This window comes from Sciurus carolinensis, chromosome 2 (assembly GCF_902686445.1).
Source record: "Sciurus carolinensis chromosome 2, mSciCar1.2, whole genome shotgun sequence".
Classification (NCBI taxonomy): Eukaryota; Metazoa; Chordata; class Mammalia; order Rodentia; family Sciuridae; genus Sciurus; species Sciurus carolinensis.
Window position 1 is genome coordinate 160,623,490 of NC_062214.1, and position 24,318 is coordinate 160,647,807.

The window sequence follows — 24,318 nt, forward strand, 5'->3', positions numbered from 1 at the left end:
GGTCCCAAAGGCAGCAGCCGAGACCCAGATGAGATCCGCAGACTTACGAATGTGCCAGCACCTTCCCACACTCTAGGGAGAAAAGTTTAGGTTTCCTTTCTGTACAGGCTCAGGTGGAATAGATGCAGCACTGAGTGGAGAGGGGCTGGGGACCCGAGGGTTTGAGCCACTAGGGGTATGTCATTGCTGTTTGTTAGTGCCCTTGTCGCCTTCCAGTGCCCTCCACCAGTCTTGTGAGATCTTTGCAAGAGTAATGAGCTGTTTCTTTTCTCCACTTAGTTATTGGAGGGCCATAAGCATCTTAATGAGATCTGTAGTGGTAAAGGAATGGAGGTTGCCTGGTAATAAGCACATCATAACATTTCCCTTTTTTTATTTAGTTATTTTTGCGGTGCTAAATATCTTGACTCTTGGCCTCGTGGCATGTGTTCTACCACTGAGTTGGGTTCACAGACTGTGCATTCCGGTTTTTAACTGAAATCCTTGGAGAGTAAGGTTTATAATTTTACCCACAACTGCTGTTTGGGGAGAGGGTATTTTTCAGGGATATACTTGCCAAAGCATCCTGAATTGTTTCTGTTTGTTATATTGCCACTGCAAGATTTTCCTAAACATTCTTCCAGTTGGGAGAACTAAATACATTAAGTATTTAAATAAGATTGGTTTTGCAGTCGTAGTAACCAGAATAACAGTTGTGGACAGCATTTCCACAAGCTGACTCAGGGTTTCTTCAGAAATCACATGAGCTGAGGCCATGTTCCTCCTCTCAGTTCCCACCCCATTCCTATCATGTATTCATCTCTTGTAGTCACAAGATTAGTCATGTCTCTTCCTGAAGCCTGCCTGGACTCTGTACCAGTCGAGATGATTTTCCTAGGAAGCTACATTTCTGGAGCTGCACCTCCAGGAGGTGAGAAGGAAATGAAAGGAAACTCATTCTGATTAAGCAACTAGCATGTCCTGCAAAGCCTGCTGGTTTGCAGGAGATGGTCTTCATAACCTCTCAGTGATTTACTGACCAAATTTGAACTTCACTCTTCAGATATTTAACACTTTTAAATTTGTGTGTTTACAGGAACTTCACAGACAGGTATCCCCAGGAGTTTCATTTGGTTTCTCAGTCTTTAATTTGATGAATGCCATCATGGGAAGTGGCATCCTGGGCTTAGCCTATGTTATGGCTAAAACTGGTATCCTTGGATTTAGGTGAGTTTTTTTTTTTTTTTATTTCATTTTGATTGTACATTGAGAAGAAAAATGTTAGATTCCAGCAGCTACACTTATGCAGTTTCTGTTAAGTTATTTCTGAGGTTTAAGTGGTTTTTTTTTTTTTTTTTTTTTTTTTTTTTTTTGGCTACCCTTGTTGCTAATCTGTAGCTTGGATGCCCGATACAGTCATGCATTGCTTAACGAGGGGGGTGTGTTTTGAGGAATTTTAGGCAATTTCATTGTGTGAATATCACATAGTACAAACCTAGATGGTATAGCCTAGTATAGCCTAGTACACACCTAAGCTGTATGTTACCACTTGTTCTTCCTATGCTATAAACCTGGTTAGCATGTTACTTTACTGAATGCTATAGGCAATTGTAACACAGTGATGAATGTATCTAAACATATTTAAACAGAAAAGATACAGTCAAAACAATATAAAAATAATGCACCTGTATAGGGCTCTTAGAACAAATGGAACTTGCAGGACTAAATATTGCTCTGGGATGAGTCAGTGGTGAGTGAATGTGAAGGCCTAGAACATTATTGTATTGTGTATTGCTGTAGACTTTATAAACATTGTACACTTAGAGTAAAACACCTTTATTAAAAAAGTTTTTTCTCTTCAATAATAAATTAACCTTAGCTTACAGTAACATTTTTACTCTATAAACTTCAAAAATTTTAAAAACTTTTTGACTCTTTTGTAATAACACTTAGCTTAAAACACAAACATTTGTTTAGCTATGTAAAATATGTTTTTTCTTTATATCCTCATTTTATAAGTTTTTTTCTACTTAAACATTTTTTGTTCTTATATTTTACTTTTTAGTTAAAAACGAGATACAAACACCCAAATTAGCCTAGGCCTACACAGGGTCAGGATAATCATTATCATTATCTTCTGCCTCCACATATTTTCCCTCCTAAAAGGTCTCCAGGGGCACTTACACACATGGAACTGTTGTCTTATATGATGACAGTGCCCTTTTCAGGAATACCTCCTGAAATACATGTCTGAGGTTGGTTTTTATAGTTAATTTTTTTTTTTTCATGTAAGTAGGAGTACACTGTAATATTTGTAGTATGGTAAAAACATTAACCAGTACTACAGTCCTTATTACATTATCAAGTATTATATATTATACAAAATAGTATGTGCTATACTTTTATATGACTGTAAGTTCAGGAAGTTTGTTTACCCCAGCATTACCATGAACTTGTGAATGATATTTTGCACTATGATGATAAGGTAGTTACAATATCACAAGGTGATAGGAATTTTCCAGGGCTGGGGATATAGCTCAGTTGGTAAGAGTGCTCGGGCCCTGGGTTCAACCCCCAGCACCACAAAAAAAAAAAAAAAAAAAAAAAAAAAAAATTAGTAGGAGGAATTTTCCAGATCCATTATAATTTTATGTGACCACCATTGTATATATAATTCATCAACCAGAATGTTGTTATGCAGTACATGTCTGCAGTTTCAAATTTTTTTATCCAAAAGCATGGCTATTATTAAACACAGAACTTGATCTATACCCATTTATAACCTTAGGAAGTGGCTTATTGAGCTTACTCATGTGTTAGGTCTCCAAAGTGAACCAAAATTTGTCAGCTGTTAGTCAGCTTTTCATCACTGTGACAAAATACCTGAGCAAAATAAAGGAGGAAAGATTTAGTTTGGCTCATGATTTCAGAGATTTCAGTCAATGGTCAACTGGCTGCATTGTTTTGGGCCTTTGGTGAGATAGTATCTCATGGTAGAAAGATATGGTAGAGAGAAGTTGCTTACCTCATGGCAGTCAGAAAGTAGGCGGAGGGCAAGACACTAGGGGTGAGGCGGATAAGATACTGTCCACAAAGGCATACTCCTCAAAATTCAGTTATTTTAATAGATCCCTCCTCCTGCAGTGTCCACCACCTCTCAGTATCTCATTCAGTGTTGAATCCGTCAGTTGGATTAATCCATTGACGAGCTGGAGCCTTAATGATCCAATCATTTCTCAAAAACCCCACTCTTCAACATTGCTACATTGGGACCATGCCTTCTACACATGTCACTTGGGGGACATTTTAGATGCAAACATAACAGCCATGCAGTTTACTTATAAATAGCAATTTTTGAGTGCAAATAAAACATGTTTTCATTTCTTTTTGCTTCCTCTTCTCCTCCTAGTGTTTCACTTTCTGAAGCCAGGTATTCTATGCGTATTCCTTTGCATCTTTCAAAACTTAGCTTATAGGACAGTTAGCCCCAAATAGAAGACTTTTCTGGCCTTTGCTTCCATAGTACTTTGTGTATATTCATACTGTCATTATAATTCATTACAACAATTTGTTTGCAAGTTACTTTCTCACTAAGCTCTGAAATCCTTTATAACTAGACTTTATCCTTAGCATCTAGCACCACATTTAAAAGAAAAAATGAAGGTCAAGTTTATTTTGTTTTGTCAATACAAGTAAATTTATTTTACTGGAAAATTTAAAATACACAGTCTTATTTGGGTTTCTTTCTCTATTTTATTCCAAATTTCTTGATAAACAGATCAAATTTTAAGTATCTCAACTTCCTTTTGTTAGGGGATATATTCACAGACTTTCATAATTTTAAAACAGAAATATATGTGACACTATAGGAAAGTCATAATTACAGAACTTATTTTTTGGTTCTCTGTGAGAAATTATATTTTATACTTCAAGGTCTGACACATAGATATGTACCATTGAATATGGACTCACTGAATCTTATCCTGTCCCTTTGGGTGGTGTTAAACTGTTACTCTATGAGGTCTTTGAGGGCAGTTTAATGATGTATGCTTTCACCTTTCAATTTTACTATTTATTAACAAGTATTAAGTGGACCACAAAAATAGGAGTTCTTTGACTATTGGGGTAAACAATGGTAACGGCTCTATATCTAGAAGCTTATCCTGCTAGTATCTTCCTGAGAATGAGTAGTTGTTTCTTTTTACAATGCTGCTGATAAGACTCCATTAATTACATTGTTTGCACAGTTTTCAACTTGCATAATTAGAAGTGTGTTAACTGCCTTGGTTTGGTTTGATTTGGAGAATGAGTGTATATTTAATAGATGATAGGAAATATGGTCTCAATATTATAGATGAAGATATGGTAAGGAGGTCCACCTCACCAGAATGAGAAAAAGGATGAGAGGGAAGAACAGAGAGAAGACAGTGAGATTTCATAACCAAAATTTCTGTTAGTCTTAAAATAGGACAAAACTAGTCACAAAAGGGAAATTTCAAGATCATTGAATAGCTGAACCAGCAGTCAGCAGACAAGAATGCAAAATAAGGAAGTTTGTTTTTTAAATTTTAAAAGCAGTAGTTTTCATTTTAATAAAGAAGAGTAGAAAACTATCTTAATTTCTTTAATGACTGTACATCTACAACTTAGAGATAGTCCCTGTGAACATTTGAATGTAATGAGATGCTATTTAAAAAGAGACACTTTTGAGGATATTTAACTGTGTTCTTTTATATTTTAGTTTTTTGCTGCTGATGGTTGCTCTTCTGGGTTCTTACTCAGTTCATCTCCTCCTTAGTATGTGTATTCAGACAGGTGAGTAAAAATACCATGCTGGTTCATTTGATGAAGCAGTTCCTTGAGTTTGTGTTTACATATAGGATTGGATATATCAAATCTTAATTTCTAGGGCCTAGAGTATAGGTTAGTAGTAGAACATATGTTTAGCATGCAGGAGGCCCTGGGTTCAATCCCCAGCAACACACACAGACACACACACACACAAATCTAATACTCTAATTTTCATTAATAGATAGGGTGGTTGAAATGAAAAATTTCAAAAACCAGGCTATATAGGCCAAATCCTATGGGGAAATATCCAAGCACAGGACAGGAAGAGGAAACTAGCATTCTTACCTACCTTCCTCTACAAAACACAGTGTCATTTTCTGGATTAGAGTAGATTAAGGGAGGCACCTAAGAGGTGTTTAAAGCATCCAATCTTTATGCTTACAGGGAAACAATAGACAGATATTCATTCTGATCATATTTCGCCTGGGTTGACCATTTCCTTAAAGAGAACACCTTCCCATATTTACAACTGCCTTCCCTGCCTCTGTCTGTCTTCTAGACAGAGCCTGGATGGCAGAACTAGGATTTTGGAGGCAAGGTCACAAAACTTTGAATTTATTTTGATATATTTGGTATTTTTACATACAAGTCTAGAATAAGGTAGTTTTTCGTAGGTGACAGAAGTATGTGCAGTTAATACAATATATGTGTGTATATATTTTTTCCATTTGGAACTTTATTATGAATAAGTTATCAAAACTGCAATAAATAAAAATTTATGAATTATACAACTACCTTTATGAGGTTTTCCTTTTGACATTAACACATATTCTATATCCATTGTTCCCGATCTTTTATCTGTCCAGTCTCTTTTATCCTTGGAATAAATCAGTTTTGATGCCAAAATCATGAGTTGAATTTCCATAAGGGAAAGTTCATTTAGCTCTATCTGGTCATGTGGTTTTCATACTTTTAGAAGCAGAATAGATAACATAAAATAGATTTTAAAAGTAGGATTATTCTGGCCAGGTGAGAGAAACCCAAAGGTATTTTTGGAGAATTTTAAAATTCTTTTAGAACATAGTTGTAAAACCACTGCTCAAGTTTGTTTCCCTAAAACTTACGTATATATCAGAAATGCCTGTCAATCTTTTTTTATAAACAGATTTCTCAACAAACCCTCCATGTGATTCTTAATGGAAAATCAACTAGGATTCATAGTTCATAAATGTAACTTGTACCATTGCTCTGGCCATCTAGCCTACAAATGCATGCCTCTTTTCATGTATAGACAGATGAAAATGCTAGGAAACAATGGCAAAGCAGCAAGTTGTAACTGCATCCCAAATAATACTTTTAGATAAAATATATTTGTAAATCCTGCTGCATCTTAACTAGAATTCTAATTTTGCTTTTTTGTGTAAAAAATTACTTTTACTGAATTGTGGTAGTTTATTTAACATTGTAATAGGGTCTTTTGATGAATTCTATTAAAAGATTAATGCTATGTGGCAATTATGTCTTTAACTAAAAAGTTTATTAATTTCAATTTGGGGAAGTAGTATTCAACTTTATGGAACTGTCAAAATAATGTTAATTTTTTTCCCTCTCCTTTAGTTCATCTGTATTTAACTTTAAAATTCTGACACTGCCTCTTCTTTTTTTCGGTAACTCTTGGGCATATAAAGTGAAAACATCTGTTTCTCTTTCTTTTTCCTTTTCTTTGACTTTTGTAGCTTACTTGGGTCCATGAACTAACTTCTTCATGGTTCTTCATATGTACTGAACTGATGAACCTGTCTCCCATTGATTGAATTCCTTCAGTCATTATAAAATTCTCTGAAGGTAGGCTTTTTTTTCTTCCCAATATTCATAGAAGTCTAGAGAATTACATGTAGCTAATCTTTCCTATTGGTTTGCTGGACTATCATAAACTAGTTACAATGTCCATATTGGAATCATTGTTTAGAGAAAGAGGTATTTTAGGTCTTTGCAAAATAATTTCTTTATTTGTCTGGAGGTAAAAAGTGAAGAGAAATATTTATCCTGATAAAAACAAAGGATTTCTTCACATGAAATTCCCCGTTTTTGGATTTTATATGGGGTTGCGTCTAGCAGGACTTTCCTTGGGAGCTGAGATGGCATATAAGGTATTTTGTTCTCACCAACCTTCATTTGCTGTCTGTAAAATGACCATGATAATACTTTCCTCTTGGGATTGTTCTGAGAATGAAATAAAATAACATATATAAAATTTCAAGTCCTTGGTAACTGCTCACTCCTATTATGAGTACTCACTGGGACAAAATCTTGAAATGTTGCAAGGTGTCATGCACATTGCAGTCTTAGAAATTGTTGGCTCATTGTCATTCTGTGGGAACACATCTTGTGCTCTGGAATTAAGCCTACAGCTCCTTTCCTCTGGCCTCTACATATGATCAGCAGAAGGGAATGAGAATCGTAGAACTCTGCATGCTTCTGGCCAAAACACCTACTCTTTAGTCCCTGATCCCTCGTACTCACTGTATTATCACCATCCTATGCCTCAAGACCATTTTGATGAATGGCATTATAATATTTATCTCAATTATGTCAGTCATTTCAGTTATCCTTCATTTCCCAGACTCATCCATTACAGCTGTCACCCATTTTCTGACTTCATCTTTCTCTGTTCTCCAACTCCTCCAACCCTTCCACTATGCTTTCTGGAACTCACAATCTATCATCAACATAACCTGCATGTCCTTAATTCTTTTCTAAACATTCCCTTCATTTTCTTACCGTAAGAAAATACTAAGTTTCTCTGAGGACACCACATCATTGCTCATTCTTTTCTCTTCCATGTCCCATACCAATATCAACTATAATTGGAACTCTCCACTTAGATGTTCTATAGACATTATAAGCTCAGTGTGTTCAAAGTTAAACTTACCTTTCATCTCTTACATCTCAAATATGTTCTTCTAACTTTCTCTACCCCAGTGAATGGTATCACTCAGTTTATATGTCCTTCACCTCATATGTCACCAAGTTACTAATCAATTTTTAAATATTTCTTATATCTAATTCTTGTTACTTATTGCTACTGTATATATAGATCATGCCATAACCCCTCACAGGGATCACATTGGAGTTGAATCATAACATGTGTATAAATTATAGGATCCAGAAGAGGAGGGAAAAAATAATACTTTAACTAGGACTGGGTAATCCTGCCTGCATTCTCCTCAAAGGACATATATTCATCTAGAGTTTGCATGTGAGGTGGGAAATACAAATAATACTATTCCCTTTGTCAGGCAGATTATTTTGTTTTCTTCAAAGATAAAATTTATTGAGTTTACTGTGTGCTTGGTACTGATTTAAGAGATTTGCATTTATCAGTTAATCTGAGGTTCATATAAATATATGAGGTAGATATTGTTGTATACATGTTAGATATTAGGAAACTGAGGCCCTGAGAGGTTAAGTAGCTTACTCAAGGTTGCACCATGAGTTGATTGTTTAGAAGAGGTGATATTTGAACTTTGCCATCTAAGTCCAGAGTCTACATTCATATACACTGTGTTACCATTTGCCCATCATTATAGAAGTCTGGAAGTTTATTCTCTGGAGAATAAACCAAAATCATAGGTATAATTAAGCGTGGGTTGTTTTACTGAAAACAGATTAAATGATAGTCTACAAACTGAAGAAGAGTCCCAATTAGTAGGAGTTCTGAGTCGAGAATGTGGGCAACAAATCTTCTACTCTCATTTAACCAATTAGAGGAGTACTTGGTACGGAATTTCTCCTGCCCCAAAGAAAAGACCTATAGCTACAAATAGTTGGGGACACTCCAATAAATACCTAAGTTCTTCCTGTTTGATCATCATATAATCAAGCCCACTACTCAATAAGCTTCATCTGTGCCTGCAGAGTTTCTACTTAGCCTTTTAGTGCCTCACACTTATTTCAAGAAATGGCTAAGTGTCAAAGATATTTTAGAAAACATAGAAGATACATCCTAAAACAACTGCAAAAAAAAAAAAGAAAAAAGAAACAGTAATGAGATATCTCTATATACCTGCTAGAATGGTGAAATGGCTAAACACTGATAACATCAAATGCTGGTGAGGGTATAGGCCAACAGGAACCTTCCTTCATTACTGGTGTCAATGTAAAATTTATAGCCACTTTGGAATTCATTTTGGCAGGTTTTTGATTTTTGTGAAACCAAACATAACTTACCCTATGATGCCCCTCTTGGTATTTACTAAAATGAATTCGAGACTTAATGTCAATCTGTGCATGGATGTTTACAGCACTGTTATTTACAATTGCCAAAATTTGGAAGCAACCAAGATGTCCTTCATTAGTGAATGAAAAAAAAATTAAGACATATTGATACAATAATTATTATTCAGGAATATAAAGAAATGAGCCATCAATCTATAAAAAGGCATGAAGGAATTTAAAATGCATACCACCAGATAAAAGAAAACATATGATCCAGCAGTTCTTTGGGTTATGTACACACAGGAAATGAATTCAGTACCTTGTAGAATAATCAATGCTCTCCTGTTAATTGTAGTATCATTCGCAATAGCCAAATTGTGGGAAGAACCTAAGTGTTTGTCAGTAGATGAATAGATAAAGAAATTATATATGTACAATGGAAGATTATTCAGCCTTAAAAAATGAGATCTTGCCAAGTATGCTAAGTAAATTAAGCAAGACACAGAAAGAAAAATTCTGCATGTTCTCACTTATATGTGGAATCTAAAAAAGTCAAATACATGGAAACAAAGAACAGAACACAGTTTAGGGCTCTAGGGGAGTGAGGAGTTGTTGATCCAAGTTTACAAAATTATAGACGTTGTGTAAATCTAAAAATCTAATGTACATCTTGTTGAATATAGTTGATACTATATTATTTACTGGAAATTTGCCAAGGATTTCAAGTGCTCTTACCACAGAAAAAAAAGAAAAAGAGATGGGGGGAAGGGGAGGCAAGAAGAAAGAAAATGGGGGAGGGGGGAATAAAAGGAAAACGGGAAGCAGAGTGTGAGGGAATAGATATGTTAATTTCCTTGACTATCTTATTTCATCATGTAATTGAGACATCATTTTATACACCTTAAATATATATGATTAAAAAAAGAAACCAACCTGGAAAGAATATGTACTATATGGTTTCAACCTCAGAACCTTCTGGGAAAGACCAAACTGTGGAGAAGGTAAAAATGTCAGTGGTTTCCAGGTGTTAGGAGGGAAGGAGTTATGAACAGGCAGGGCAAGAAGATTTCCAGGGCAATGAAATGAATTCATGTGATATTATAGTGGTAGATATATGTCATTATATGTTTGTCAAAATCCATAGAATATGGAATACCAAAAGTAAACCCTAATGTAAGCCATGAACTTTGTGCGCTATTGACATGTCAAAGTAGGTTCACCAATTATAACAAATGTACTACTGTGGTATAGGATGTTGGTAGCGTGGAGGCTGTGCATGTGTGTGTGCAAGAGACACATGGGAACTCTGCACTTTCTACTTAGTTTTTCCCCAAACCTAAGCTATTCTAAACATGCAGTCTATTAAAGAAAACACAAGTAAGGAAACAAATAAAGTCAGAGGAAAAGAGAAAATATAATGCAGGGAGCAGATGAAAAGCTTTTTAAAATTGCTTTATTTATATTTTATATTAATTTTTAAAATTACTATATTAATATTTTATCAAGAATGAGAAGAAGATAGAACATCCTTGAAACAAGAACAAAAAATTATTTAAAGAATCCACTCAGAAAAGACAGTCCTAGAAGTCAAAAACAGATTAAAATGAATTCAGTAGTTAGGTTGGAGAAAGTAAGGAAACTTTCTGGCCAGGGTGACAAAGAGCTCAAAGAGCTTGAAAATGAGAGAGAAAAGATAAGAAAAGTAGGCCTATTCTGAAGATTCAACATGCAAAATAATAGGATTCACACAAAGATAAAAGAGGTAAAATGGTATGGTAGAAAAATTCATCAAATAATTTAAAAAATGATATAATTGCTGAGCACGGTGGTTCACACCATAATCCCAGCCTCCAGGAGTCTGAGACCAGAGGATTGCAAGTTCAAAGCCAGCCTTAGTAATAGAGACCCTGTCTCTAAATAAAATACAAAATAGTGCCCCTGAGTTCAATCCCTGGTACCAAAAAACAAACCAACAAAAATGGTATAATTGAAGAAAATTAGTTTGCATCCTAAGTGTGTTTCTCCTAGTATCCAATATAATAATTGTAAAATAATCCATACCAAGATACATTGTAAATAATCAAAAATTCAGTTGTAGGATACTGTGAGAGCTTACAGAGAGAAGAAACAGAAAATCCTCATTTAAAAAAAAAAAACATAATTGCAAAGGTCTTCCGAGGATTAATACTGTAAAGTAGAATATTATAAAACAATACTTTCAAAATTCTTGGTAAAAATGAATTTGAATATGGAACTCTATACCCGGCCAAACTGTCATTTAAGTGTGAAGTCTGAATAATGACAATACTGTCAGGTCTCAAAAAACTATCTCCCATACATAATTACTTAGTGAGCAATGTCAAGGTTAGGGAATAACAAGGAAATCTAGCACAGACAGAAAAGTCAAGGAAATTCCCACGACATCGATTAAGCAGCAGATCTAAGCACCTCCTACAGATTGGAGTAGCTCTTTTTACAAAAGCACAGTCCTTTCTCTAGCTCATGTCTGTACTCAAGATTGTGTTCAGGTTGGAAACTCTTTTTTTATTTCTTTGCCTGAGGGGAAAATCTTTCTCATTTGTTAGTCTAACTCTAATTTTATACTAACAGTACCTGAGTCAGGATCTACTATTAGAAAATTCTAAGAATAAAGTAAGGATTGAACCAAGGTGGTAACAAGGGGAGTAAAAGAAAAGAATAGGTTAAGAAAAGTGAGGGAGTTAAAATTGAAAGGAACTGATGATGTTCAAGTTAATGTGGAGGGTAAGGGAGATGTCTAGTATGTTTCCTAGATATCTGGTTTGGGCCACTGGGTTAATGTTAGTGTTACTTTTGGAGATAGGAACACAGTAGGCAGAGGTGGCTCAAAACAAAAATAATTTGTTTTTTTATATGTGGACTTTGAAGTGTTTGTAGGTGGACAGGTCTTGCCAAAGCATAGTTAAGAATTTTTTTATTTTAATTTTTTATTGGTTCTTTTTAGTTATACATAACAGCAGAATCTTTTTTTTATTTTTTATTTTTGGTACTAGGGATTGAACTCGAGGGCACTCACCCACTGAGCCATATCCCCAGCCCTATGTTGTATTTTATTTAGAGACAGGGTCTCACTGAGTTGCTTAGTGCCTTGCCATTGCTGAGGCTGGTTTGAACTCCTCATCCTCCTGCCTCAGCCTCCTGAGCTGCTGGGATTTCAGACGTGTGCCACCATGCCCAGCCAGAATCCATTTTGATATAATTATACAAGCATGGAATATATCTTATTCTAGTTAGAGTCCCATTCTTATGAGTGTACATGCTGGTGGAATTCACTGTGTTGTTTTCATATGTGTATATGGAAAAATTATGTCTGATTCATTCCACTGTCTTTCCTTTTCCTATGCCCTCCTCCCTTCCCTCCAGTCTTCATTGTCTAATCTACTGTACTTCTATTCTTCCTCCCCCCTTATTGTGGGTTAACTTCCATATATCAGAGGAAATATTTGACCTTTGGTTTTTTGGGGGGACTGGCTTACTTCACTTAGTATGATAGTCTCCATATCCATTCATTTGCAGGCAAATGTCATAAAGTCATCCCTCCTTATGACTGAGTAATACTCCTTTGTGTATATATACCACATTGTCTTTATCCATTCATCTGTTGAAAGGGCACCTAGTTGGTTCCATAGCTTAGCTGTTGTGAATTGAGCTGCTGTAAACATTGATATGGCTGCATCACTGTAGTATGCTGATTTTAAATCCTTTGGTTATATATCAAGAAGTGGGATAACTGAGTCAAATGGTAGTTTCATTCCAGGTTTTCTGAGGAATCTCCATACTGCTTTCCAGAGTGGTTGCACCAATTTACAGTCCTACCAGCAATATATGCATGAATTTTTCCCCTTTTCCTCACCAATATTTATTGTTACTTGTATTCTTGATAATCGCCATTCTGAGTGGAGTGAAATGGAATGTCAATGTAGTTTTAATTTGGAATTCTTTTAATCATTCAGTATTCTTTATCTGTTGGGAATACAGAGATAAATAAGAACCAGTTCCTTCCCTGAAAAAGGTCATGGTCTAACAGAGGAGAGAAATATGTAAGCGTATACTGTAATGTGCTAAATATAACAACTATGTGCAGGGTTTGGTGATAACTCAGAGGAGGGATGATTTGCCCTGCTTAGGTCGGAAGGTGAGTGTTAGAAAATATTCCTAGAAGACTGAACTAAAAGAGATTTTGACTATCAGATAAGCCAAGAGAGACTATTCAAGTGTGTACAAAAGTACAAAGATGTATTCTGCATATTGTATTCAATGTACCAAAAATATTCTACTGCTAATTAGTGCATACAGTACAAAGGAGGAAATTAATCTGGAGAAGTAGACAAGTCTCAGATCTCAGATTCTAAAGAATATGGAGAAGGACAGAAGATGGTGGAATGGAACAAAGCAGCAATTTCCCATCACCCCACAACGCTAAAAGGAGCATTGAAGAAACAACAGATATGAGAAAACTTTGCTGCAAGTTTATATCTGGATTAGAGGAACTATGGAGAACAATATTAACAAGTTTTTTTTACTTTCCATAAGGTTGAATAGTATGTGACTTGGCTCTGAAGTGATTGTAGTAAATAGGATTCAGTAGCTTCTCTCAAAGTTGTGCTGGGTTGGGTTGGGATATACAGGGCTTTTAAGAGAAAGAAGTTTATGTTGTAGGCCTTTGCTTAAAAGAAGAAACAATAATCATCCCAACAGATGGGTAGACATATAAGTAATAGAAAAAGCATGGGAACAAACCACACCCAAAAACCCATAACAATTTAACAACAATTCCATCAACACCACAGTGGAGGAAATGAGAGAGAAGTAATTTTAAAAATTTGTAGATAAAATGTTCAATGAACCAAAAGAAACATAAGAAGTGAAATTAGAGAAAAAATACAGGAAGTTAAAGATCACTTCAATTAAAGAGAGATTCTGAAAAAGAACCAAATGGGAATTCTAGAAATGACTCAATAAATCAAATTTAAATTTTCATGAAAAGTATCACCAATAGATTATACCACTTTGAAGATAGATATTCAGGCCTTGAAAACAAGTTTATAATCTTGAAAATAAAATTTACCATAAAGAAAAGATGTTAAGAGACTATGACCAGACTATTCAAGAAATCTGGCATAATATCAAGAGACCAAATCTAATGAAATAATATTAGAAAATTTTCCAAATCTTAGGAATAAGATGGAAATTCAGATGCAAGAGGCATATAGAACTCCATATGCATACATACAGAATTGCAATAAATCCACTCTAAGACACATTATAATGAAAATGCCTAATATATAGAATAATGGTAGAATTTTAAAAGTTGCAAAGAAAGATGACTGCTCAGTTAGAAGTAAACCAACTTGAATCTCAACTGATTTCTTAACCCAGACCCTAAAATCCTGGAGGGCTTGGAATAGTATGCACCAAACTCTGAAAGAAAATAGGTGCCAACCAAGATTATTATTATACCAAACAAAATTATTCTTCAGAATTGAAAATGAAATTAAAGCCTTCAATGATAAACAGAAATTAAAAGAATTAATAACCAAAACTTGCACTATAAAACATACTCAATGAAATATTTCATGAAAAAAAAATAAAAGTGAAAATCAGTATAGGGATACATTGTACTAGAAGAATAGTCAATTAAAGAAGAGCCAAGTCTTAATTAAACATAAATAAATCAAAACGGCAGGAAATAAAAATCATCTGTCAATAATAACATTGCATGTAAACTGTCTAAACACTTCAATTAAAAGACACAGATTGGCAGATTGAATTAAAAAGCAAGACCTGAAAATATGTTGTTGGCAAGAAACACGCAGACTTATGGACAAAGACAACCACAGACTGAAGTTGAAAGGATGGGAAAAGATTTACCATGCAACGTCTACCTGTAAACAAGCAGGGGAAGCCATTCTCATACCAGACAAAGTGGACTTCAAATCAGAAGAGACAAAGAAGGTCATTTCATGCAACAAGAAGATAGAATGATTGTAAATATTTACTCCCCAAACAATGATGCATCTATGTACATAAAGTAAACTCTTCTCAATATCAAGAATCAAATAGACCAAATAAAATAATGCTGGATGACACTACAGATAAAAATAAGTGTTGACAAGAATATAAGGAAAACGATGGCACTCATACATCATTGGTGGGACTGCAAATTAGTGCGACCACTCTGGAAAGCAGTATGGAGATTCCTCAAAAAATTAGGAATGGAATCACCATACAATCCAGCTATCCCACTCCTCAGTATATATCCCAAAGGTCTAAAATTATTCTACTATAGTGATATAGCCACATCACTGTTTATAGCTGCATAATTCACAATAGCCAAGCTATGGAACCAACCTCAGTGCCCTTCAAAACATGAATGGATAAAGAAAGTGTTGTGTATATAAACAGTGGAGTATTACTCAGCCATAAAGGATAATGAAATTATGACTTTTGCTGGTAAATGAGTGAAACTAGAGACTACTATTCTAAGTGAAATAAACCAGACTCAGAAAGTCAAAGGTCAAATTTTTCTCTGATATGCAGAAGCTAGTGCAAATAAAGGAGGGGGGGAGGAAGGGGGAGGGAGGGAGAAGAGGAAGGGAAAAGGGAGAGATTATATCCCACAATAGAGGAAAGATTGGTGGACTAGATGAAGGGGACCGAGGAGGACAGAAGTGATGGGGGAAGGGAAGAACAGTGGAATGACTTCAACCTAACCTTTGAATATACCACAATGAATCTCACCATCATGTTTATTCATAAAACACTAACTAAAGTAAATTAAAACACTGAAAGAAAATAGCAGAAAGATTAGTAGAGGAGAGAAAAGGGAACAGGAGGAGGGAGACAGGAAGGAAAAAAGGAAGTACTTAAGACTGAATTAGAGCAAATTATATTCTATGCCTTTATAATTATGTCACAATGAATCCTAATGTTATGTATAACTAAAAAGAACCAAGGAAAAAGAAAAAAAAAATTACAGTTTTTTTTGCCGAGGCAGTGAGAGGTTTAAGAGTTAAGATAGATACTGCAATTAACCACTTGTTGCTTCCAGAAAGAATTTTGTTCTTTTCTGGACCTCATAACATAGTCTCTTTCTCTGAGAAAGAGAATAATCTCTTATCTTCTTCTTCATAAAGAAGATTGCAATTCTTTTATGAGGATTTTTATTTTTAGTAACAGAACATGTGCAGTGAAATGGCCTTTTGCCATCCATATTTTGTTTTGTGGATTTTTTTTCATTTGTTTTGTTTTGAGATGGAGTCTCTCTGTTGCCCAGAATGGTCTTGAACTGATGATCTCCCACCTCAGCCTCTGGGTTAGCTGGGATTTCAGGGGAGAGCACCTGTGTTCAACTTGTTTTGTTTCTTAAAGCAAAATGTTTTTAGGCTAAAAACTCTCTTGGGCAGTGATTCTCAACACCCCCTTTGTATAATAGATATTTTCTAAGTGTTCCTGTTACTATCTGAAACAAAATTCCAGTAGGTACTATAACATACCTATGGTATATTGAATAATGGCCCCTCAAAAGACAGCCACATCGTAGTTCCTAGAACCTGTGACTGTTTCATTATATGACAAAAAAAGAACTATGCAGATATGACTAAGTTAAGCAGGTTGAGATAGCAAGATTATCTTGGCAGGTTCTAAATTCAGTCACAGGCGTCATGGAAGGAGAATCACAGACAGAAGAGAAAGAAGCAGTGTGACCATAGGCAGAGAGTGGAGTGATAAAACCACAAGTCAAAATATACCAGCAGTTACCAGGAGCTGGAAAAGGAAAGAAATTCTCGCCAGAACCTTCAGAAGGTGTGTGGCCCTGTTGACACCTTGATTTTGACCCAACTAAACTGAGTTTGAACTTATGGCCTCCAGAACTGTGAAAGAATAAATTTCTGTTGTTTTAAGCCACCAAATTTATGATAATTTGTTAGAGCAGCCATAGGAAGCTATTGTACTACCTATGCATTATATAATGCCATTACAATAAAATAAAAGAGAAGAAGAAACAAAGTAAATGTTGGTGTTGTATATTTTCCAACCCTTTAGGAATCAATTTTTGGCAAAATTCTAAACAAATTAGCAAATAAAACACATACCAGGTTGGAGTTTCCTGCATTTACATGGTAATTGTATTCCTAGAAATTTAGTTTATATTCAGATTATTAACCATGATTTTCATAACATCTACCATGTGCTTGACACACAGGGCATTTTATAAAAGTTCGATACATGGGTAATGAATGGATGAATGTAACAGAACCCATAGAGGGATTACATTTTATAAGTTTCAAAATTAACATGCAAAGCAAAAGTCATGTGTAGTCAAAATTACCTTGAAAATTTCTGCTGTGTGCAGTGGCACACACTGTGATCCTAGTGACTTGGGAGGCTGAGGCAGGATGATCACCAAGTTGAGACCAACCTTGGCAATTTAACAAGACTCTGTCTTAAAGTAAAAAAGGTCTGGGAATGTAGCTCAGTGGTAAAGTGCCCCTGGTTCAATCTCCAGTACTGGTTCATTCCTTATATAAGGGGAAAAAATAAACTTTCCTTATATAGTTGATAAGAGTATTCACTATCTACATGACATGTTGGATACTGACTTACCATTTCTCAAGAAAGCTGACAGCTGTTGGTGTTTTTTGTTTGTTTGTTTGGTTGGTTGGTTGATTTAGTTTGGTTTTACTCAGAATCAGTCTGGGTATCATAGGAAGGCCGTAGATTACTTCAGGGTCATGATGAATAACATTCAGCCCTGTGAGAGGCACACAAGAACTGAAAACAACTGAAATATAACAGATTCATATTTCCCAAATCATAGCTCGTGGAATGGTAGTCAACTGTCCAAACTCTATTTTAATCTCTTTTTCTTTTGATTAGTGAGCATAGTCCAGTAGACCGACAGTTAATTAAGTGGGCTCATTATGTGTCTCCATCTTCAGTGCATTACTGTTCTTGTCTCATCCATTTGATTATTGAGTGATTCTCAAGAAGATTTGATTTTTCTCCACCAGGGGATTTGGCAGTGTTTGGACACATTTCTGATTGTCATACCTAGGGATGGGCAGATGGCAGGGATGAGGCATTTTTGGCATCTCATGGGTAAAGGACAGGTTTACTGCTGGACAGCCCCCTTTAACAAAAAAATTATCTGGGCCAAGAAGTAGTGGCAAGGTTGAGTAATCGTGGGTTAACTGTGCATTCTACTCAGGTGCTCTACTCCTCATATTGGAATTATATCAGGAATCATTTGACTGCATGTGCCTCCATGTTGGAGTAAATACTTCCTTGACAGAGGCTAAACTTTTTGTTATTGGGCTGTAGGGAAGGATGGGGTAAAAGCCCTTCCAGGGTTAAAATTTTAATGTAAACTTTAAGTATTACATGCTAACATACACGTACATGTGCACTTATATAGGACTTTGAGCAGTTTCCCACCCTTTCTTCCCTACCTCTCATATTTCCCAGAGTTAACATTTTAAAAAGGTTACATCTCTTGGAGGTTGTCTTTCCAAGTCTAGATAATAACCTCCTGTTATATATTGATTTAAGAGATAGTCTACTGTTCATTGCAAAAGATAAGCATTTAGCTCAAATGTGCTAATCTCTCCCCTTCCCCCCCTCCTGATTTTTATTAGTTTCTACTCAGTAGTTTGTTCAATAATTATTTTGTAACTCAAAGTAACACACATAATCTTTTTTTGGTCCATCAGCTTCAAATCATATTTTTGACTCTGCCTGATTGACATCAGTATTCCTATTCTTTCTTTCACCTCTCCTCTCCCTATTTCCATAGTCTGTTACTTCTTCCCTTACATTGTCAAGGTTGACATTATTTCCTTTGTATTCTGTAATCATTTGAAGTTGCTCATGTTTATAGGTTGAGTATAAAAGTTTAAAACTAATGCATAGCATTTATAGGATATAACTAAATAAATTTTGTACACTGCAGAGCTAAATAGTTTATTGGGATTCCAGAACCCTCTCTGTCTATACAGTATGCCAGTGTCTGTTGCCACTTGAAAAATGGTAATATTCTAGCATTCCATTTTCTTTACTGTAAAGAGGGCTCTAAAATCATACTACAATCATCTGGTAGACTGACAACTAAATATATATTAAGAAGGATCAGAAGTGACCACTAAATTTCTTAGTGAATACTCAAAATATGAATGACCCCATGGTTACTATTAGAAAAAAGTTGAGAGGAAAATAATGGAAAACACAAGAAAGAAAAGAATTTCAGAATAATAAGTGTACGTTCCAAATGGCCAACTTTCTGAGAGTTGAACAGTGTTTGAATAACTCATGTCCCTCAATCCAGATCCAAAGATAATATTGCTGCTGCTGAAACTTGGGCTCTGTACTGTAACCAGAGTTTATTAATTGTCCTATTTCATTGAGGAAAAAATGCAAAGCAGACAGAACCCTGGAGTAATTAACTGGAAATATTCCACTATTTCATGGGAAGCAGCTTTCCAAATGATTTCTGTGGAGGCCAAACTCTTGGTCTAGCCAAAATAGCACTAAAGTGTGCCTTGATGGTGCATTAAAGAAGAAATTTTTCCCCAGTTTACTTTGATTAAGATTTATAACTTCTGTGCCTTCTCAAAACATAACATTGATTTTTTTAATATCAAAAAATAATTTCCTAAAATAGATTGTTAATGATTGCTTTCAGTTATTTATTTAAGGAAGGTTTTGCCAAGTACTGCTTATATGAATTCCTGTAAAGACTGAATTAATTTCATAGTTAATGTTTTTCCTGTTCTTTAGGAATATCATATTCATGTGATCCATTATCATTATATCTTGTTTTTGTATCTCTCAGAACATCTGTCATAAGATGTTGCTCATGTAAGAGAGAAAAAAAATCTATTAGTAGATCAAACAGTGCTTCAGTTACTAAACACTAGAGAAAATTAAAATTGCAGATTAAATAGAATCTATCAGATATTGAGTAGAGAAAATACAGCTACTCAAGTATCATGGGGATCGTTCTGGGTTTATGTTTTGTTTTGTTTTTGAGCCAGGATCTCATTATATTGCCCAGACTGATCTTGATTTTGTGGGCTCATGTGATCCTCCTCATTAGCATCCTGAGTAGCTGAACTCCAGGTGTGTGCCACCATGCCCAGCTTTATGGTTTTTAAAAATAAAGTTCTACAACTTAAGCCCTGAGCAACTTAGCAAGGACCTTGTCTCTAAATAAAAAATTGAAAAAGGACTGGGGATATGGCTCAGTGGTTACACGCCCCTGAATTCAATCCCCAATACCAAAGAAAAAAAGTTCTACCACCCCCATTATAGTTAGTATAAAATACCTGAAAAAATAAAAACTAAACAATCACTGTTGCCACTTTTGAATAATTCATTCCACTCATTTTGTGTTTTGTTTTATAGAGCTATCTAAATCCTATTTGTTTCATTTAAAATAATAGTGGCATTTTCATATTGTTATAAACATAGTTTTTAGTGGCTTTGTATTACTCTGTCAGGTATACCTACCATAATTTACTTCAACCTTGTACTGTTTTTGAGCATTTAAGTTTTGTTTTTCCAGTGTATGTCATTGCTGTGATGGGTATCTTTGCATCTTTCTCTGATTTTAGTCTTATTTCCCAATATAAAAGCTCCCAGGGGTCAAATGTTCTAAACATTTTAAACGCTGATTGTTCAAATTGCATTCCAACCCTTAGTACCAGTTTATACTGTTACCAGCATTTTAAGAAATTGCCTAAGTGACAGAACAGAACTTTAAAAAGTGTTTCACTAGTGTTTGGTTTATATGCTGAGATGCTCCAGAAAACCATTAAAAAGCGAGGATGTGGAAATAAAGCATTTGGCTCACTGTGTACACTTTTAGTAAAGCCTCAAAGTTAAGCCAGAAGCCATTATTCATATTCATGATGTCTCAGGCATGGAAAAGTGCTTCTAATTTTTGCAACATAAAAGGAGTCTGATGACAGTGACAGAACTGAATGACTACCCAGACATGCTGACTGGAAAGCTAGAATTAGGACTTGAGCATTGTACTCTGTCTCCATTTAAAAAGCTAATTTTTTTTTTTACTTTCAGATTGAGAATTTGTTGTTCTTAGTGATATTCTTATAAAACTAAAAAATAAGAGAACCAAAGAGCAAGTTTGAGATTGCTAAAATGTCAGAAATTATAATTTAAATTATCTTCTTTAAACTACTAGTTTGATTGTATTTCCTGGAACAATAAAGATTGCATTTTAACTTTTAAATTTAAGAATAAATGTGTAAATTTAGATAACTGAAATATCTATTCTTTTCACAATCTTTTATATTAGGATTATTTGATCATAATAAAGATAGTTTCATTTTTACTAAACATGCATTTAGTTTTCATGTTTACTAAACATGCATTCTGTACTTATTTTCTGCTATTTAAAAATAAAACAGGACTGGGGGTGTATCTCAGTGGTAGAGCTATTGCCTAGCATGTGTCAGTCCTTAGTTTTGATCCCCAGCATTCCTAAACAAACAAACAAATGAATAAATAACCCTAGTGAAACTCTTCGATGAGTTAAATTCTTTGATGAGTATTGTCTTGATAACTTACTCACTGGTTGAGAAACTCATGCAAAATAGGTCATTTAAAAAGTAGATATTTGATATATTCCATATGTAACAGAAAAGCTTCTTGCTTTAAATTCCTGGAAGGAACATTTTTCCTAAGAATAATGAACTGGCCAAAATATATTGTTATATCGTGAGCATATACAATTATGTAACAATACATCCCATCATTATGTACAATAGTTTTTTTATGTCAATAAAAATATGTAGAAAAAATGAAACAAAAAAATCAGAATCTCAGGTGCCACTCCAAAACCTACTAAATCAGCATCTCTGAGAGAGGAGCCTCCAAAAGAAAAAAGGAAAAAAGAAAGAAGGAACACATTTAACTGTAATATTATAAGGATGTTAAAAACAATGATATTTATTTAAACTCATGACTCAGTGACAAATCACAGATATTCTGGAGACTTGGTTCACATAATATGAAATTTAACAAAATTACCTTTTTAATGCCAAATTAGATACAAGTTAATGTATACACAATTTTCTGATTTAATGTATGTACAAAGACTTTGGAATATTAGTATAAGGAATTGTGCCTATATATAATATTGTCAGTTAGGTTTAAGTATATTAAAATAAACTAGTAAAAATTTATTGATTAATGATTAAGTTTTATAATGGTATTTACTTTAAAATATGTGTATTTGATATAAAGAATTTTGGTATTTCACATAGGAGGGAAAAAATGCCAGTCCTAAAAGTTTTATAATTCTTTTTAATTTTATGTTCTAAAATATATCCAAAATCTACCCCTATAAAATTATTATTGAAATTTTTCACTATTAAAGCATAAAGGCTTTTGAATTCTCCCCTTTCCTGTTTCCGATACTATCTTGCTAATCTCCTTAAGGGAGAGATTCTTAACAAATTTTTTGTACATGAATTCTCATTTCTAGATCAAATTTTAGTGAAGTCAATCTAAGCCATCAAGAAATGTACAAATGAATATGGCTTGTTTTCATTTCATTCTTCCAAAAGAAATAAAATAGGCCATTGCCATAAATAGCACCTAAATTTTGTTTAATGAAATTATATTGGTGTAATTTATAAAGACTTTAGGAAGAAATATATCTTTATCATTTTTAAGAAAATATTTTTAAATGGTCATTTAAAAACCTGAATGAAAGGTAACTCAGAATAAAAGATTTTCAAAAGTAAATGTTATTTTAAAAAACATTTTTATCATGTTAGTTAAATTTTATTCCTACACTTTAATGTACTGATAATGATAATTGGTGGCTTTGAATCAGGATGATTACTTTTGTGACTGCCATATGCAAAATGTATGTTCACTTATGTATTATTTCATCATTGCTTACATTTCTTTTCTGAGAAGAAAATTATCCTAATACATAAAATATATTTTACAATTTTAATTAGGATATTCCCCTTGTAATCTAACATTAAATCTATGCTAAAGTCTTTGTCTTTCCTTCTCAGTCACTGGTTCTATAATTTAATAAAGATAATGACTTAATTTTAAAAAAAAAAGCATAAAGGCTTCTACTCATAATTAAATTATTTATCTCAAATTCAAAACTAAATTATTCTTGTGTACTGTGTTTAGCATTATGTGAATACATTTTTTAAAATACCTGTCAAACCAAATGTTTCAGATCCTTTGATCAACCCTGATAATAGACCAAAATTGAAATATTTGTTCCCAATTACTAAAACTCTATACTTTTCAATATTGTACTGTTTTCTTTCTGAGTTTATAGTTAAAATATATAAAGACCATATATTTTATATATATTTTTTAAATGCTTGTTTGTATATACCTGGAAGTCTTTAGTTATGAGGGTACAAATGAATATTTTGCTGATAATTGGAAGTTGATCAGAAAAACCCATGTTTATCTTGAACAGATTATTAAAACTGGCCTTAAGGAATGATGACGCATACCTTTGGCCAATGGAAGATGTGTATTATTGTACTGTGCCTTAGTATCTGCTAGTCTGCTTCTCTTTAGCATAAGCACTATGAAGTTATGAATTGTTGTTGTTGTTGTTGTTGTTGTTGTTACAGAGGGTTAAACCCAGGGGCATTTAGCCACTGAGCCACATCCCCAATGCCCTCCTTGCTGTGTATTGGGGCTGGGGAGATAGCTCAGTTGGTAGAGTGCTTCCCTTGCAAGTACAAGATCCTGAGTTCAATCCCCAGCACCACAAAAGAAAAAAAAAAAAAAAAAACTACAGTATTATTATATCAATGGCAGCACTACTAATTAAAACATGAAGCTATATGTACTAAGGATGTAATTTGGTTACTTTATGAGCAATTTAATTTTCATCTTTTTTATGAATACATTGCGTGAATGTGTGAAATAAGAATGTAATTTAATATTCTTTTATGAAGAAGAGTGTATGGCCTACTAATTGTTTGATGAAAGTGTTTCCACCTTTAATACATTATCATCATACTAGGCACCTGGAAAAGTGGATGTCTTTGAAAGTATGGTACAACTTTAATATTTCATCTAACTTTATTTACATATCCAATTTGGAGGAACTATTGCCAGTGAAAACTTAAATTTGGACAATGTGTATGCAAGTACTGTATAGGGCGAAGTGGGGTATTCTTAAGTAATTATGTCATTTGAATTCATAGAGCCTGGGTAGTGGTTAAACAACCTTGAGATTTGCTAAACTCTAGCCTGTTCTAGGAGGACTCTGTTCTT

General features: G+C 34.3%; 1 protein-coding gene across 1 annotated transcript in view; it reads left to right on the plus strand.

The window, feature by feature from the left end:
• Slc38a6 (solute carrier family 38 member 6) overlaps positions 1 to 24,318 on the plus strand; it is a 63,684-nt gene that overhangs the window by 319 nt on the left and 39,047 nt on the right. Inside the window, 2 exon segments of the mRNA XM_047540077.1 lie at positions 1,076 to 1,206; positions 4,721 to 4,794. Coding sequence (XP_047396033.1) covers positions 1,076 to 1,206; positions 4,721 to 4,794 — 205 coding nt within the window.